General features: G+C 38.7%; 1 protein-coding gene and 1 long non-coding RNA gene across 2 annotated transcripts; both read left to right on the forward strand.

Moving 5' to 3' along the window:
* Positions 1–2731: 2731 nt before the first annotated feature.
* Positions 2732–5861, forward strand: LOC133314775 (G-type lectin S-receptor-like serine/threonine-protein kinase At1g11330). The gene is made up of 6 exons (XM_061516299.1): positions 2732–4013; positions 4197–4495; positions 4570–4780; positions 5012–5225; positions 5300–5450; positions 5553–5861. Exons 1-6 carry the CDS (start codon positions 2732–2734, stop codon positions 5859–5861), a joined length of 2466 nt encoding a protein of 821 aa, XP_061372283.1.
* An 8919-nt stretch (positions 5862–14780) lies between these two features.
* On the forward strand, positions 14781–15705 carry LOC133314773 (uncharacterized). The gene is made up of 3 exons (XR_009752003.1): positions 14781–14858; positions 14958–15024; positions 15456–15705. It is a non-coding gene; the product is annotated as an uncharacterized LOC133314773 (long non-coding RNA).
* Positions 15706–19308: the final 3603 nt, after the last annotated feature.

The following is a 19308-nucleotide window of genomic DNA, read 5'->3' on the forward strand; positions in this document are numbered from 1 at the left end:
CTTATATTTTCGTAACCTAATGTAAGATCATATGTTAAGCCTTCTGCTAATGCATATTTTAGTATCGTATGTATGTTAATTGAACCAGCTCGAGACGAGGATGTTACACTCATCATGCAATGCACAAATGATTATGACGTTTTTAGACTTTGGCTAGTTTCATATTGAATTGGGATTATGTGATAATGTCTGATATGAACCCATGCTATCAGCCCATAGTTTTTGGGAGCATTACTAACGAAAAGTGGCAAGTTAAAGAGATAAGGATAGGATCCCCTATCCTATGCCTAAGGGATAAATAATAAGACAAGTTATCATATTCTCCAACGGTCCTATTCTTATCAAGACTTCACTCCTACAGGTAACTCCACATATAAATAAAAGGTTAAACTTTTTAGGTAGACCTTTGGCTATATGCAAATCTTATTGTGCATGTTGATCCATTACCATTATCCCTTGCGACGACTCTTCCATAAACTCGCGCAAGCTTACCAATCCAAGATACAATCATCAATTTTCGGTTGGATATTCCCGATCCTCCCGGATCAATAATGTCTATGCACCAACATATAAAAAATAACAATTCAAGTCAAAAACAGACAACAAACTTCAGCTGCCATATCATAAATATTACATAACTATCTTTTTCCTTCTTCCACCTATAAGTCAAAAAGGGATGCTATGCAGCCGCTCCTAGAAAAATCTTTAGTCTGCCATCTATGGGAGTAGAATGATTATTCAAACTTGTTTTGGTGGAAGCGTCCCCTAGTAATTAATAAACTAACTAATAAAGCAAGTTCTCCAAATTTTCTTTAAATTATTATACTATTTGAAATTATGCTTTACTGATGCCCAATATATCCAATCTATTGTTAATTTGAAGTTATAAATAAAAAGATGTTCCAAAATTAATTAATGCAAGTCAAATATCTTATGTAATGTGAACGATAATTATATTTTTTTTCTATGATACGACCAGTTCACCAAATTGTAACGCCCGGCCGCTTCAAGAATCAACGACTATCCTCACATACTAACACGAGACTTTTCAGTGTGCTTTTTCCTCACTCGCACACTTCCCGGAAAAACTTCCCAGGAATTGCTCCAAGTCAAGCACGCTTAACTATGGAGTTTTTCCGTTCCGAGCTACCGAAAAGCAGATGCATCTTGTTAGTATAGGTAGTACCAATTAATTCTTATAAGCTATCCAAAACTGTGCAGTCTCATACCTGCACAGTCTTTGGAATCCCTCTCTTTTGGGTGTCGATTCGATTCATTCGTTCATGTAACCCCCCGCTGGAAGCCTGTCAGGTGTAACCCCCCGCTGAAAGCTTGTCAGGAGCCGCTCCTTATCCATGCCCTTTCGCACCGGCGATCACTCCCCGCCCTCGTCAGCGCTCGGGATGTTACATGCCCACCAGCTTCCGCCTGGTTCCTCCTCGAACCACACCGTACTGGAAGAGAGGCCCTGCTCTGATACCACTTGTAACGCCCAGCCGCTTCAAGAATCAACGACTATCCCCACATACTAACACGAGACTTTTCAGTGTGCTTTTTCCTCACTCGCACACTTCCCGGTAAAACTTCCCAGGATTGCTCCAAGTCAAGCACGCTTAACTATGAATTTCTTCCGTTCTGAGCTACCGAAAAGCAGGTGCATCTTGTTAGTATAGGTAGTACTAATTAATTCTTATAAGTTATTCCAAACTGTGCAGTCTCATACCTGCACAGTCTTTGGAATCCCTCTCTTCCGGGTGTCGATTCGATTCATTCGTTCATGTAACCCCTCGCTGGAAGCCTGTCAGGAGCCGCTCCTTATCCATGCCCTTTCACACCAGCGATCACTCCCCGCCCTCGTCAGCGCTCGGGATGTTACACAAATATTGACAAGTTTGTGCATGCTAGAACAACGCAAATTAATCTATTTTATTTATTTATGGAGCATGATATTTTTACCATCAAAAAAGTTTACCATATTTATAACCAACTCAATCTTCGTTGATTTCCGTCAATCTAGCGGTTATAATTTATTAGATTTATTAAGAATTAATAATTAATTAATAAATGTGACCCAACAATTTCTAATAAATTATAACAGTTAAATTGACAGAAATCAATGGTGATTAGGTTAGTTGTAAAGGTGATCAATTTTCTTGGTGGTAAGTATATCCTTCCCCTTTATTTATCCTAAAGCTTTTTTTATAATTATTAAAAAAACCAATTGTTTTATCTTAAAATAGTTGCTTACGGTTGAAGATTGAATTGGAAATTTCTTACAAACTACCTAAAACCCCTAACTATCATTCCATTAAGGCATTGACTTCTTTACTTCTTCAATTTTTTTAATATGTATATAACTTAATATCTTAATATAGATGATTCTAAAAATTCAATTTTTATATATTTTCCAAAAAGGAATTATTTTAATATAATAGAATTTTTACATATCATAAGATTAGATTTAGAAGTACCTACTATGTAATCATATAGTTTAAAATAATTTTCGAAAACTCTCTACTGGGTGTAAGTTATTTTTTTCTTAGGTAAGTTTTGTAATTACCAGGGGAGGCTTCAACTAAAAAAAATATTGAATAATTCTTCTATTCCAAAGCAAGGCAACGAAAGAATTTATTTACTAAATTCCAGTGTAGAAGAAAAGATAGATATTTACTTGATCTATAATCCATCATCATGATCATAGTGTTTTGAACATATTGAATTCATGCCAGTAATGGATTTCAAAAGCTGCAAAAATTTGTTGTATGTTTTTATTATCTTGAGTTGTTATATTTTAGATGTTGATGGTATTGCCAAAGACAGCATCACATCACATAAATTCATCAAGGACCCTGAAACTCTTAGCTCCAATAGTGGAAACTTCACCTTGGGGTTCTTCAGCACTGACTCTACAAATCGCTATGTAGGAATTTGGTGGAAGTCCAACCTCACTGTCACATGGGTGGCTAATAGAAATCAACCATTGAATGATTCTTCTGGGGTTGTTACAATATCTGAAGATGGCAATCTTGTGGTATTGAATGGAAACAAACAGGTTCTTTGGTCATCAAATGTGTCCAATATTGCATCCAATTCTACTTCCCAACTTTCAGATTATGGAAGCCTTCTCTTGCTGGATAACACAACAGGAAACACCATATGGGATAGCTTCAACCATCCTTCAAATACTTGGTTACCCCATATGAAAATTACAAGCAACAAAATAACAGGTAAGAAAGTAGAACTTACATCATGGAAAAGCCTTTCTGATCCATCCATTGGAAGCTTTTCTTTCAGTGTTGAACGCCTAAAGATTCCTGAACTGTTCATTCTGAATGGAACTCAACCATACTGGCGCAGTGGTCCATGGAATGGTCAGGTTTTTATAGGGGTATTAAACATGGGAACTGCGTATCTGAATGGTATTAAAGTTGAAGATGATGGGAATGGAACAATTGAAATATCTTTCACAGCATATGGGATGGGACTCGTAATGCTTACCTTGAATCCCCAAGGCCAATATGTGCAAAATAATTGGGATGACGAGAAGGAGCAATGGCAAGTTACATGGACAAGTCACCAATCAGATTGTGATGTTTATGGTATATGTGGGGCATTTGCAAGCTGTAGCTCACAGGGCTCACCAATATGTAGCTGTTTGAAAGGGTTTGAGCCAAGGAACAAAGAGGAATGGAATAGACAAAACTGGACTCGTGCATGTGTTAGAAGCACACCTCTGCAATGTGAAAGGACCAACAATCAAAACACAAGTGTGGACAGTAATAAAGCAGATGGGTTTTTGACATTGCAGATGATCAAAGTTCCTGATTTTGCACAAGGGTCATCTGTTACACAAGACACATGCAGAAGCGGGTGCTTGGAGAATTGCTCTTGCATTGCATATGCATATGATAATGCAATTGGCTGTATGTCTTGGAATAGGGATCTAATTGATATACAACAATTCTCAAGTGGAGGAATTGATCTTTACGTTCGTGTAGCCTATACAGAACTTGGTATGACAGGTATTATTAGAACAAAAATTTATATACAGTTCTTTAACTTGACCATATTTATTTTCTTTAGGCATAAATTCTTCAATTTTCAATTTTATATGTTTATGTTCCCCAAATTGCCGACCTCAGTTAATTGGAGATAAAAGTGTTGTTGTTGTTGATGTTGATGTTCCTCAATTGCAGACAAAGGACGAAACAAAAAAGTCATCATTACAGTTACAGTGATAATAGGAACTTTCCTGATTTTCACTTGTGCATATGTCATTTGGAGGAGGAAAAAGAAGAACAGTGGATTTAATCGATTTAAAACAGGTGAAATATCTGAATCTAAAGAACACACAAACGACAAAGTAATTGGAAAATTATCACAAGCTAAGCTACAGGAGCTATTACAATTTAGCTTTGAAAAGCTTGCAACTGCCACAAATTACTTCCACTCATCCAACAAACTTGGGCAGGGTGGTTTTGGTGCAGTATACAAGGTATATTAAATCTAGCAAGTTATTCTTGTTTAAGTCAATGTTTATAGTTTCTGTTTCTTGATATTGTATTGCAGGGGAAACTGCAAGATGGTAAGGAAATAGCGGTTAAAAGACTTTCTAGAGCATCTGGACAAGGACTAGAAGAATTCATGAATGAAGTTTTGGTAATATCTAAGCTTCAACACCGCAATCTAGTAAAACTTCTTGGCTGCTGTATTGAAGGAGAAGAAAAGATGCTAATATATGAGTACATGCCAAATAGAAGTTTGGATGCGTATGTGTTTGGTTAGTTCTTTTGATGGCCCTTTAGTATGTCTCATGCAAATCAAAGCTTTCATGTATTACTTTATTAAGCATATATAATTTTCTTATCCAAAAAATATAATCAATAGTTTCACACTTAGTGACTTTTCTTGAAAGCATGCTAATATGGGCTTACTAGAAAGCACAAGTTCAAAATAATAGGCTATCTTTTGGATTTTACATTTGCAGATTCATCAAAAACTAAAATCTTAGATTGGAGAAAGCTCTTTAGCATAATAGAAGGAATAGCTAGAGGATTGCTTTATCTCCACAGAGATTCCAGGCTAAAAATCATACATAGAGATTTGAAGGCAAGTAATATCTTGCTAGATGAGGAACTAAATCCAAAAATATCAGACTTTGGTATGGCAAGAATCTTTGGAGGCAGTGAAGATCAGGGCAATACCCAAAGGGTTGTGGGAACATAGTAAGTGTGCCTTCTTTTTTGTCTGAGGTTAATGTCACATACATGGAGAATCAATTTTTTATATTTCAATGCAGTGGTTATATGTCCCCTGAATATGCAATGCAAGGAGTGTTTTCAGAGAAATCAGATGTCTTTAGCTTTGGAGTTTTGCTACTTGAGATTGTTAGTGCAAGAAGAAACTCAAGTTTGTATGACAATGACAATTCTCTTACCCTCTTGGGACTTGTAAGTCTCTAAAATTCATCCCTGGCATAATTGTGGAAGAAGCTTTGTAGTCTTTTTTCTGATAAAACTTAAAATCGATTGATTTTTTTTTTTCATTCTTAGGTCTGGATACAATGGAAGGAAGAAGATGTTATATCTTTAGTAGATCCAGGAATATATGATCCTAGCCTTGAAAAGCATATTATAAGGTGCATACACATAGGACTTTTGTGTGTACAAGAATTTGCTGCGGACAGGCCTAATATGGCTGCAGTAATTTCTATGCTCAACAGTGAGATTGTGGATCTTCCTCCTCCAAGGCAACCTGCATTCATCCTGAGGCAGAATATGCTTAGTTCATTATCCTCTGATGAAAGCCTTAGATTGCACTCCATCAACAATGTCAGTATTACAGACATCCACGGCAGATAGCAAACTCGGAGCTCGGAGTGAAAAATTCAAAGCCAGTGGTGACGATACTTAAATTATTAAGATTGTTGGAACTGTGTACGAATGTCTTTTTCATTGTTAAAGAATGTGGTACCAAACTGAGAGTCCTGAGAATCATGTTTAAACGAGTAAATATAACATTTTGGTATCTCAAGATGTCACTCGTGTAGTTTGGTTCCAAAATTTCCATGTGTAGATATTGTTCAAAGGGATGAAATTTTTTATATACAAACCCATTAAATATTGTATATTAAGAATTTACAATAGGAATTATCTTTAATTACTTTTTTTAAGTCTACTCATAATACTAAACTCATCCCATTTGCATCTAACGCTTCATTGATTATAAGAATTGTTATCCTTATAGCCGTGTAAAATAATTTTGTCATATATATATATATATATATATATTTTGAATCCAGAGTAAGACTTACAGGATCTTAATCGTTGATTTTAGTCCATCAATAGCTGAGATCCCTAAATCTTACTCTGGAGTCGAAAGAACCCTTATATATATATATATATACATACTTTAATATTTCTACATTAACTGCATATAAGTTATCTACATTCACTTCCAAAACAACGACGTTTTGGGTTAAAAAATTATAATTAAAAAGACTATTATAATCCTGAAATAAATTATAATTACAAAAATACTTTAATTTCTGCCTCAAAACAACGTTATTTTGGGATTAACGTAGATAACTTATCTACATTAACTGTAGAAAAATGAACCTACACACACACACACACACAACACACACACACACACACACACACACACATATATATATATATATATTGTCAAGATCATTTTACACCAGTGTAAGTTACATTCTCAATCTTGTCCGTTGATCTCACTTATATCCAAAGGATCTAAGTTTTTTAGTAATGTGAGTCATTGGATACATGTAGATCAATGGTCAAGATTGAATATAAGACTTCTGACTCTTATATCGGTGTAAGAATATCCTACCCCACACACACACACACACACACACACACACATATACACATATATATATAGGATTTGATGCTTCTCATGTTGTAGGAAATACAATTATCTCCTACACACACATAAAAATATATAGGACCCATGTGGGGTCATGTGAAAAAAAAGAGAGAAAAAGAAAACATGAAGCCCACACACTTTATGTGTTCGTAGGAAATTAAATTATCTCAACAACATAAGACATTAAACTCATATATATATATATATACATATATATATATATATATACATATATATATATATTGAATCATTGGTGGTTCGTAAATGTACCCTATGGAGGGTAGAGTATGTCAATCTAGGGGTTCTCATAGTGGCAATGGTATAAACCAAGCACTGTAGAGGCTTCCCATGGTGCTGCATATCAAAGGGGAAAGTGTGTGAGAGAGGTTAGAGTGCTCTACAAATGTGCAGAGTAACAACTCTTGAGATGCATAGAGAAGAAGATGATCCTATTCCATGTGTGAGGAAGGTATTTAGAGAAGGGGTCCTTTTGTTAAGCGTGGGAGAGAGAAAATTAAGAGTTGTCACCTAGCCTTGTCTTGTCAAGGAGACAAGATATGCTACCCTACTGTCAATGCACAGTGGGCAACAGTGTAGGATAAGGGGAAAACCAGAGTGATGAGCCTATATGGATCATCATGGGTGCCCTTTAGAAGGTTCTAGGTATGGATTTAAAGATTGGACCCAACTGGTTAGGTTTGTAGAATGGGCCGGCCAAAACGAAAGCCCCCAGCCTGGTAGCCTGCGAAGTCAAGGTGCAGAGATGTATAAAAGCTTAAGTCGGCCTCCCGTAATTCGTTGTATCACAAGCAGGATACGATGATCAAACTGATCGGTAATATGTCGGCCTTCATGTCTTGTTTATTTATTGTCATCAAGTATGAATTGTTTGGTTGGCGATGCTTGAGTGTTTCAAGAGAATCTTCTATTTTGTCTTGCATTTGTGTTGAATATTTGGTTGCTTCAAAGATGTGCCTGTAATCTCAACTCATTTAGACGACTAGGTTCATTCTTCCACAACTTACAATCGCCCTAAAGGCTTTCTTTTTAAGTTGTGGAAAAGTTGATTGTAGTCGTGAGTTGGATATTTGATGTCCGCCCGCTTCGATTTTAATCTTACAATAGCTAATATAGTAGTATTTAAATAATAAAAAGGGTGCCTACATAGGACGTTGGCCATCAAGGACTTTAAATGTTAGTAGGGTGAGAATTGACCTAGACTTCGGGGGAGTGTTTCAAACCGGTCTTCATTCGATGACAAGAAGTGAAGATAAGAATGATCTAACTGATTGGCAACGAGCCTTCATGTTGACCTTTAAGTGTGGTTGTTTGATCGGTGCATTATGGAGACTTCATCATGTATCAACATTGAAAGATAAATCAAAGTAAAAGTGTAAAGACGAACAACATTGTGCTAGACTTTGTTAGGAGATAGATGTCATCTCGTAAGGGGGATATAATATTTGACCTTGAGCCTCATAGGGTTAGAAAGATCTTGGACTAAAAGATGTCAACCAGTTAGTGAAATATTAATTTCCTAGAGAAAGATGGAGATTTGGTGATAGATTATATTTTCTTATGCAATATGAGATAAGATATCTCATGTTACACTCACAAACTTATGAGAGTCCCATTACACAGAAAAAGAGAAAAAGTCTCACGTCTTTTTGTGTGTAGGAGAGACTTATTGTCACCTATCACATGAGGCTAATATTTTCCTTGGTGATATATATATATATATATATATATATATATATATATATATATATATATATATATATTCACTTCTTCAACAATAAACATTCTTTGTGGCATGAATATATAATAAATAATGTCAAGTGACTTGGGTCTTTGATGTTCAGTTGCTCACATTTTAAACCTACAACAGCTAATATAGTAGCATATAAATAAAAATAATGTGTCTAGATGGGACATTGGCCATCTAGGACTTTTACCAGAGTTGGAGACTCGCCGGGTCTTGAGAGATATTGGGGGTTGGAACCACGCCAGTCTTCGGGGAGTGTTTTTGTCCAGTCTTGAGCCTTCACACATTTGTATCCCAAGGGTTCAGACTATCTTGAGAGATACTAGGGGGTCAGAACCGTGCCAGTCTTCGAAGGTATTTTTTTGCCGGTCTTGAGCCTTCACACATTTGTATATCAAGGGTTCGGTCTTCATTGTGTACCTATAATACCCCACGAAAAATAATATTAATAAAATTAATAATAATAGTAATAAAATAATAATAATATAATAAATTATGTATATCTTTATGTATATTATTATATGACGTTAGACATATTAGGTCTAGCATAAGGTGGTATTGTAAGGATGGATATTGATTGTCATTGAATATTGGCTTTTTGATCCTTTTGTCCCTCATTAATTAATTAATAACCAATTTGTCCCTCATCCAGAACTATCCACCAACATGTCCCTCTTTAATCAACTAACTTGAAGGTTTAGTCGATTAAATGGTCAAAATTCAGAAATTGCATTGACATGACATTTAATCAATTAAAAATCCCTCTTGATCGATTAAATTTCGGGATTTTTAATCGACTAAAACACAATATTTAATTGATTAAATGTCGACAGAAACCCTATATTTTGCAAGTTCTCGGTCTCATTTCAAATTTTATCGTTGTGTAAACCAATATCTCTTGTTTGTCATGTGTAATCCTTGCAATCACATTCTATTTCATCCCACCATCCTTAAAGCCATAATATTGTGAAATCATTGTCATTGCACAACTCCAAACCTCCAAAATCTGAATCCAAACCCCCAATTTCAGAACCCTACTCCCAAATTCATGGGAAAGATGAGCACAAGTCCAAACATGTATGTAACAATGATCTACTATGATGGAAAGTAATATGAAGACCCCAATGGTGTTCAATTTGAAGGAAAAATGAAAATGTTGAAAATCAAACGGGGCACTACATACAATGAGCCAAAGGGGAGAATTCACCAAAAATTGGGTCTGCAAGGCAGCCAATGCGTTCAGCGGATGATCGTCAGCGTAGAGTCTACAGTTGGTAAGGTTTCTATATACTACATTGGTAACGATATATGTGATGATGAAGATGTAGAATGTGTCATAGATGCAATTGTTGACCGAAAATTTCAAAATTTTATTGAGATATATGTTGAATTAGATTGTGGTCAATCTTCATCTGCACTCATGCATACAAGAAGTGAACCATATTTTGGTCAAGAAGAAAGAGTCGTCGATTTATCTGCACCTGCACCTGTCATAAGTTAGATAACACTGAGGGAAATAGATTAGGATGAGCAGGAGGAGGATATGGACAGTGATAAGGATGGTGAACCTGAGAGTGTTATTCTGCTAGGTGACACGTCAGATACTGACGTAGAGGGTGATTTCGATGCTGACACAAGCTCAGGAAACTTGAGTTCCCAGGTTACGCGACCACTTCGTGTTGACCCTGTTAGCAGTGGTAAGATTGTGAATTAAAGATTTAATTTAACATTTCTTCTTTGTGTTATCATCGGTATTAACGGTGGCTTTATAAATTTTGACGTAGGTTATGAGATTGAGCCATTTTGGAACGAAAGCCCACGTTATTCTTTCATTAATTTGGCCCACCCTAATGATGAAACAGAGATATTGTAAGGTGACGATAACTTGCACGGTGGCTGGCAATTAGGGGATTCATTATATTTGTATTGGCAGTTCCGTAGCAAATCTAAATTGCAAGATGCAGTCAAATTATTTTGTATGAAGGCTCACCGTAGTGCCGTTGTGGAAAAAAGTGATGAGCATAGATTTGTGATGAAGTGTCGACACCATAATGATGGTTGTCCCTAGTATGTGAGGGCATTGTTGCCGAAGAATGGAAATACTTGGGTGGTCAGTAAGTGGGGCAAAGAACACACTTTCCTAAACCAAGGTCTTACCCAGGATCATAGACAGTTGGATTCTGATGTTATATGTGCAGCCATTATGAGTATGTAGTATTCGATGTATCTAACTTCCTAAGGTATGTTTATGTTTATCAGTTTGTATTCTGACAGTGTTGACTTAGAGTTTTTTTTTATATAGGTATATTAAAAGAAGATCCATCTTTAAAGCCAGTTCTTATTCAAGAGAGGGTACAACGTTTGTATGGAAACAACATAACTTATAGGAAGGCTTGGAAGGCTAAAATGAAGGCCATTGTGAAGTTATTTGGTGACTGGGATAAATCATATGCATTCTTGCCTGGTTGGCTGACATACATGACGCAAGTTAATATGGGTTTTGTGTTCAAGATTGATACGGATCAATGTGTTGATGAACGACGAGTTTACACCGATAAGGCTGTCTTTCACAGGGTATTTTAGACCTTTCACCAGTGCATTGAGGCCTTCAAATATTGTAAACCTATAATCCAAATTGATGGCACGCATTTGTACGGTAAATATAAAGGAACCCTTTTGATTGCTACGTCACAAGATGGAAATGGATACATTCTGCCTATTGCCTTTGCTATAGTTCCTCCGGGTGAGAGATTGGAAGATTGGTCGTGGTTTCTTAGCCTCATGCGTTTTCATGTCACGCATAGGCATGGCATTTGTCTAATATCCGATCGTCATCCCAGCATCATAAGGGCTGTAAGAGATCATGCCGGTTGGCAGCCTCCATTTGCGTATCATGTGTTTTGTCTACTTTACCGTGAAAGCAACTTTAACACTAAGTTTAGGGATGTGGAATTGAAGAAAACCCTGATGAAACTAGATACACTATTTCCTGGATATGTACATGTTGTATGTTATGCAAATTTGTATCTAACTTATGCAATATTCCTGTTTTTAGGGTACCTGAGTTTGAAGATTCATTTTGACATCAGATTTCAGGAATTTGTCGACAATAACCCACAAGTGAAATCATGGATAGACCAGATTCCCAAAGAGAAATGGTGCAGGTCTTACGACAAGGAGGGCCGAAAGTTTGGTCACATGACGACTAACCTATCTGAGTGTGTCAATAAGGTCCTGAGGGATGCACGTAATTTGCCTATAACAACATTGGTCAAGATGACTCAAAGTAGACTTGTTGAGTATTTCGTCAAAAGACGTGAAAAGATCCAAAAAGCATTGGCAAAAGGTTGGAGAATTGCAAAAAAGGTTGAGGATATCATGCAAAAAAATGATCAGTTAACAGTGAGTCTCCGTGTGCGGGTTTTTGATAGGGACCTGCAACTATTTGAAGTTGAGGATGCCTACAATCAATCAACTCATGATGTCGGTGACATAATGAGGGTGGACTTGCTCAATCGCAAATGTCAATGTGGACGATTTACAGCTAGAAGACTTTCTTGCAGTCACGTCTTAGCGGTGTGCAAGATAGTAAAGTTGAACCACTATGATTATGTTGATCATGTGTTCTCAATTGCACAAATTGACAAGGTATATGCTGCACATTGGTATCCAATGGGCAATGAGTTGTTGATTCCACAAATTGATGGCCCAACCATTATCCCCGATGTATCTTTGGTACGCGCACAAGGAAGACCAAAGTCTTCAAGGATACAAAATGAGATGGATTGGGTTGAGTCTCAACCCACAAGCAGTCAGAGTAGATGTAGCATGTGCAAACAAATTGATCACAACAAACCTACATGTCCTATGAGGATTAGACAGACTTGAAATGTGGAGGAAGCAGGGGAGAGCCTTAATGTGTTTATGGTTTAACTTTCATGTATTTGATGTAATGATGTTACTAAACAAAATTATGGTATTTTGTTGTTTTAATTTTCTTTTGAATGTAATGATCAGGCTATGTTTGGATCCAAGGTATATGCCCTTTTCAATAACCCACAAACGTCGGCAATGGAACTTTTGTACCGAAATGGTACGCACGGACCAAATAATAACAACCATAAGTCACTGTCATCCATAACAACTGAGAATAATAACTTATAGGTGTTTAAAATGCTTAAATCATGATTTGGTACGCCTACACCAACGTTTTGACACAATACATAAACCATTTAGGAATTTAACGTGGACATTGCATTTTTGTGTCGCAAAGTATGTTCCCCAAGTCAAAATTGCTTAGTTAATTAGTGTTGAGTCTCAACCAAGTGAAAAACAACCGTGGAAAACAGATTTAGAGGCCAAAACAATGTTTTAATCGATTAACCTGTAATGGTTTAGTCGATCAAAAATTGTAGTCGATTAAACCAGTACAGGTTAATCGATTAAAACATTGTTTTTGACCTCCAAATCTGTTTTCCATGGGGGTTTTTTTTCCAGGTTCTTGACACTCTACACTGATGAACAAAGGTAGTGTGACTTAGGGAACGTGATTTCTGATGCAAAAAAGCAACTTGGACATTAAATTCCTAAAACGACGTCGTATGCTATCACAACGTTTGTTTAGGCTTACCAAGACATGATTTAGCCATTTTAAACACATATACTTCATTGTTGTGACTTGTTATGGACGATTGTGGCAGACTTGAACTGGGCATACATGAAAAAAACATGAAAAACATTTTGCATTGATTAAAAAAGTTCCATTCATTACAAAACATAAATCCATAAACAAAAGAGTCACTTGATTACATCAAAAATTTAAAGGAAATTCATGAAAAAAACCATAACTACATGAACTAAAAACTAAACCCTAAATCTAATCCTCATACCTGTCTGACTCCGTCTGCTCATCCTCCTCATCTGACATATGACCCCCATCCCCTGCTGCCTCCGCTACCTCCTCACCTCGTGCAAGCTCCAGACGAGCAAGCCTATCTTCTACACCCTTGAACCTTCCCTGTATGTGTCTAAACCTTTCATTCCCTTTTTCGATGTGACTCTTTCTCCACTTTTTATGTTTCAACGCCATATTTCATATCTTCTTCAATGTGGCATTTATGCCCTTCATGACATCACGCAAAGAAAATCCACCTTCAAGTTCAGCTATCTCCTCAACCTTAGCGTCATCCTCATCCTCTTCCTCATCCTCCGTATAATAGCCCATATTAATTAATTAATTAAACATGTTTTAGTGAATGAAATTAAGTATGTGGCTTAATAAAATGAATCTGAGTCGCTTTGGAGTTAAAAAGTGTACTCAGTGAAAATTAAGGGGTATAAATGGGTACTGTCAAAAGTACCCAAAATATAAAAATAAAAATAGTAATATTCCTAGAATAACATTCCAGACTTTTGGGTAAAGTTTGGTAATTATTGGAGTTAAATAGATAGACGAACCAATACCCGCTTAGAGCCACTTAACCTAAGTTAAGTGACTTAAGTCACCAAATGCCCCCATTTTTCCCAGAAGCCCGTCGAGAAACAGAAAAGAAGGAGAAGAGAAGAGAGGGAGAAGAGAGGGAAGAAGAAAAGGGAAAGAGAGAGAGAGAGATCAAACCTTGATGGTTTTGGATGATTCAAAAGCCTAAATCGCTTAGAATCTCGCCCTCTTTCATAATCCAAGCTTTGTTTTGAGTGGGGAACATTGTGGAGAGGGATATTGGCTCTCAAAAATTCGGCCATTGGTGAGATTTTGGAGTTTTGGTGGCTTCTACCTCCATGGGAGCTTGAGGAACACTTCCATCATTGTTGTGCAACCATTGGTGGTAAGATTTAAGCCCTTGAACCTCATGATTCCTTGAAATTTGCATGGGTTAGGGTTTGTGAATAGTAAATTGGGATTTTTATGAAATGTAGTTGAATTAGCTATGTTCTAGGAAGAATGGAGCTTAGAGCATGTTGTGGAAAATGCTAGGAATGTCATTTAATCGGTGGAAATGAGCCTAGATAATCATTTGATAATTGTTCATAATATTGGAAAATTCATGCTTGGATTGGTTAGTATTCTAGCATGTTGAACAATTAGTGAGTTGAATGATTGATTGGGTCCTTGTGATGTCTAGGATTGAGACATTTGGACCAACCGTGAGTGATCAACCATTGGAGCAAGCTATGGAGCTTGAATAGCTCATTGGAATTGGTAAGCTCATACTTGGGTTGTGCTTTGAATTGAGTAATTGATGGTTGATTGTGAAATACTCTTGGATGCAATGTGTTGATTGCATTACACCATGTGTAGGTGTATGTTTGTAAAAGTTGATTGCTGAAACTGTTGGTGAAGAACAAAGGTTGACTGAAGCATTGAGGTAAGCCTTCGGACCTTGGGTGTAATTCCCTTGACTGTTCTACCAAGCCCTGAAAGGGTGGAGGTTGTGATTGTGTATATAAATGCAATAAAATAGTGTAATGCTTTGTTATACGTATGTGTATGCATTTGGTGTGGCATAGGATGGTGTTTCCCTATGTTGGTATGTGGCATGACGATGCGTAAATCATACTTGGTAGTTAGCTGGCCAGTAGGACTATTTGCATCTGAGTTTCCTTAGGACAGCTTGAGAGCTCGAGGGATTTCTCCTGGAGATGTATTGCACTTTGCATAGATATGTATTTACTGCATTATTATTGTTATTGCTATTACACTGATATGGAACTGTGGGGTGGAGAGATGCTCCAAGGACCCCTGGTTTACTGGATATATTCGTATATCTCACCCCGTGTTGTGGGGACCCCCTTTCAGGTAAGGATGCTGCAGGAGCCTCTGGTGGCAAGTGGCCATATCTGGATTATGCATGAGATGTGGCATTCCTTTTGAGTTTATGCATGCCTTTTGTAGTTGACATGTATAGGAGTTTATTTTGAAAGCCCTTGGTCATTTGTATGCCTTGATTCATTGAATGAACTTAGCCTATGCTCATGCCTTTGGTTACACCTTTTGTTGATGGGAGCCAAGGGAATGATCATAGTGTTTTGTAAGCTAAGTTCTATGATTTGTAAAGGATATGTAATGTAAATGATGCCTACTTGAAATTCCATATATGCATGCTTGTTATGTATTGAGTTGTTGAATTGGTTGGGCTGAAAGTCAATTAGGTACCCTTTTGTTTAAACTGGTAAACGATGAGAAAACAAAGGTCATGCTGCCCAAATTCTAGCTAAATCTCATGAGGAGAGGTTGGATGAGGCTAGGATTTAGTTTTGGGGCATGAACAATTGGGATATGTAATGGGGATGCATTTTCCCCTAGGCTTGGACTTGAGAAATGTGGGAATTGGAATTCCCTGGCAGCGCGCTTAAGCGCCCAGGAGCGCGCCCAAGCGCCCTGCTGCCCCTGCGAGTGCCAATGCATTCTGCCTCCTCGCGCTGGAGCGCCCAAGTGGGGGCTTAAGCGCCCAGGAGTGCGCGCTGGAGCGCCCTGGCGTGCGCTTAAGCGCCCTTTGCTGCAGAAAGTTGGGTGGCTTACTGCCCCCTCGTGTTTTAGCGCCCAGGGTGGGGCTTAAGCGCCCAGAGTTGCGCGCTTGAGCGCCCTGGTCCGCGCTTAAGCGCCCTTCGCCATTGAAGGAGGAGATGCTTCTGTCTCTGCGCGCTAAAACGTCCCCGTGGGAGCTTGAGCGCCCAGGATAGCGCGCCTGAGCGCCCTGTTGCGCGCTTAAGCGCCCATCCACACTGGAATGCCTGATGCTTACTGCCTCCGTGCGCTTAAGCGCCCAGATGGAGGCTTTAGCGCCCGATAGCGCGCGCTTGAGCGCCCGGTAGCGCGCTGAAGCGCGCGGGGCCTGTGACCAACACTCTCTTGGGTTGCTTCAAATTGTCCTAACTTGGACTACAGTGCTCCGATTTGAGCACGATTTGAAGCCACGGGTAGCTAATGAAGAAACCTACAATATAGTAGAAGTATTGAATTAAACAAGAAGTAAATTAATGGTTCAAAAATGGGAAATGAACATGATGTTAAGCTTAATTTATCTGTTTCCGCAAGGTAATGTGGTTATGATCACGAAATTGGGTATTATAAGTTCGGTACGTTTTAAAATGAAAAATTTATCCGGATTTTAATTGAAAATTGTAACTGCGCTTAATATCATAATGCGATGTTAACAAACCGGTTCTAGAACGGGGTGTTACATTTTATGGTATCAGAGCAGTTTCGTAGGGAATAACTGTAGCTATTGTTGAGTATGCAGCCGTTCAGAGAGAGTTGGCTGCTAGCAGGCAAGCCAATGAAAATTTGTTAAAGACAAATGAAGACTCGCGGACTGCTATGGCCGCGATGATGACCGAGTTGAGGACGTTGAGGGGTCCTAGGCCCGTGAACCGGCAACCCACTCCTCCTCCTCACACTGCTACGCCTTCTCCACCTCCTTCACAGGAAGAGGGTGGAGTGGGTAACAATGAGGGTGAAGGTAGTCACCACTCCGGAAGTCGGAGTCATCACACTGAGGTTCGTCAACCTCAAGTTGAAAATGTCGGTGATCATGAAATGGAGGAAAGGAGATTGATGGCTTTCCGAAAACATAAACCTCCTTCTTTTAAGGGAGGTTATGAGCCAATGGCGGCTGCAAAATGGCTCCAAGCGATGGAGAAGATATTCAGGGTGATGAGGTGCCCTGACGCAATGAAGTTGGCTTACTCTGTTTATATGCTGGAAGAGGAAGCAGAAGATTGGTGGACAAATACCGTGCAGCCATTAGAAGCTGAAGGTCGGGAGATCACATGGCGGTTATTCGAGACATTGTTCTTGGATAACTACTTCCCTAGAGAGGCTAGGGAACAAAAGCAGAATGAGTATAACGATCTCAAACAAGGGTCGAGGTCTATTGACCAATACTTCTCAAAATTCAATGAGTTGGTGAAATACGCCAACTATGGGCGAGCCTTACCCACCCCGGCTGAAATGACCTCCAAGTTCCAATGGGGTCTTAATGAAAAGATGTCTCGGAAGATGTCAAATTGTGACATCCGAGAATTCAGTCGGTTTGTAAACCAGTGCAGAAAGGTGGAAGAAGTGTATAAGGTGTCCCAAGCCAAGAAGTCTTCTGAGGCCCAGGCACCTAGTTCCCATAAAGCAACGGGCTCCGGTTATTGGAAGAACAGGAAGGTGCAAGGCAAGAAGCTGAATGCGAATAAGCCCTTTGACTTGTTCAAAAAACCCGGTACTCAGAAAAAGTTTGTTGATAGAGGACCTCCTCCCAAGTGCAAGGGATGTGGCAAAGAGCATAGAGGTCCATGTGCTACTGGTGAGGTGATTTGCTTTAAATGTGGAAGATCCGGTCACTACTCCAGGCAGTGTCCTCAGAATGAAGCAAGAACTATGGCAGTTCAAGCTACTGCTGTTCCGGTCTCTGTTGTTCAACCGATGCGAGAGTCTCAGACGGTTGGTAGAGTATATACCATGGACCGTCAGCAATCGGAGAAGGCTCCGAATCTAGTGAAAGGTACAATTTACATTGATAATATGGATGTTGAAGTGTTGTTTGATTCAGGAGCTACACACTCCTGTATGTCTGATTTTATGGCCGTTGGGCTAAATTTGCAAATGTATGACATTCGCCCTCCAATGAAAGTGGTTACTGCTACTGGAGAGGAGTGTTATACATCCGTGTTGTGTAAAGATGTTGAGTTCAAATATGAAGGCCGAGATTACGTGCTGGATTTTATTTGTTTACCTATGATCAGCCTTCAAGTTATCTTGGGTATGGACTGGTTGTCAAAGAACTGTGCTATGATAGACTGCTGCGGTAAAAGGATTGTGCTTGATGCTGATGATTCTGCTACTAGTTCTTCCCCATATCTATCTGTGTTTCAGGTTAGAAAGGCTTTGAGGGCCGGGGCATTGGGATATGTCTTTGTGGGGGGTTTAGTAGGCGGAAGTCATGAGGAGATTGGCACTATTTCCGTGGTGAGGGAGTTTGTGGATGTGTTTCCAGATGAAATTCCACAACTTCCGCCTCATAGAGAGATTGAGTTCACGATTGATCTATTGCCTGGTGTGGGGCCTATCTCTCTGGCTCCGTATAGGATGTCACCACCGGAATTAGCCGAGTTAAAGAAGCATATTGAAGAGCTTTCGGCTAAGCAGTTTATCCGGCCAAGTGTGTCCCCGTGGGGAGCACCAGTCATATTTGTTAAGAAGAAGGACGGTAGCATGAGATTGTGCACTGATTACCGTCAGTTGAATAAGGTTACCATTAAGAACAAGTATCCTCTCCCTCGCATAGATGATTTGCTTGATCAGTTGAGGGGTGCTTGTGTCTTCTCAAAGATTGATTTGAGGTCGGGTTATCATTAAATCCGAATTAGGCAGGAAGATATTCCGAAGACTGCCTTCCGATCTAGATACGTCAGACATTATGATTACCAAGAAATTCCATTTGGACTCACTAATGCTCCTGCGGTGTTTATGGATTACATGAATCGCATATTTAAGCCGTTTCTGGATCAATTCGTGATTGTGTTTATTGATGATATCCTGATATACTCACTGAAGAACTGTGTTGCAAATTCTCAGAGAAACAGTTATATGCAAAGCCTTCTAAATGTGAATTTTGGCTTTCTCAAGTGCAATTTCTGGGTCACGTTATCTCTGCTGAGGG

Source organism: Gastrolobium bilobum, unplaced genomic scaffold (genome assembly GCF_033153095.1).
Source record: "Gastrolobium bilobum isolate Gb01-03AN ecotype WA unplaced genomic scaffold, APGP_CSIRO_Gbil_v1 utg9290, whole genome shotgun sequence".
NCBI classification, from domain to species: Eukaryota; Viridiplantae; Streptophyta; class Magnoliopsida; order Fabales; family Fabaceae; genus Gastrolobium; species Gastrolobium bilobum.

Bases quoted from the DNA above. Each gene is read 5' to 3' on its own strand.
- LOC133314775 (XM_061516299.1), top strand. From the start codon at position 2,732: ATGGATTTCAAAAGCTGCAAAAATTTGTTGTATGTTTTTATTATCTTG. The intron at 4,014-4,196 runs GTATGACAGGTA...CCTCAATTGCAG, and splicing joins TGTAGCCTATACAGAACTTG to ACAAAGGACGAAACAAAAAA. The intron at 5,451-5,552 runs GTAAGTCTCTAA...TTTCATTCTTAG, and splicing joins CTCTTACCCTCTTGGGACTT to GTCTGGATACAATGGAAGGA.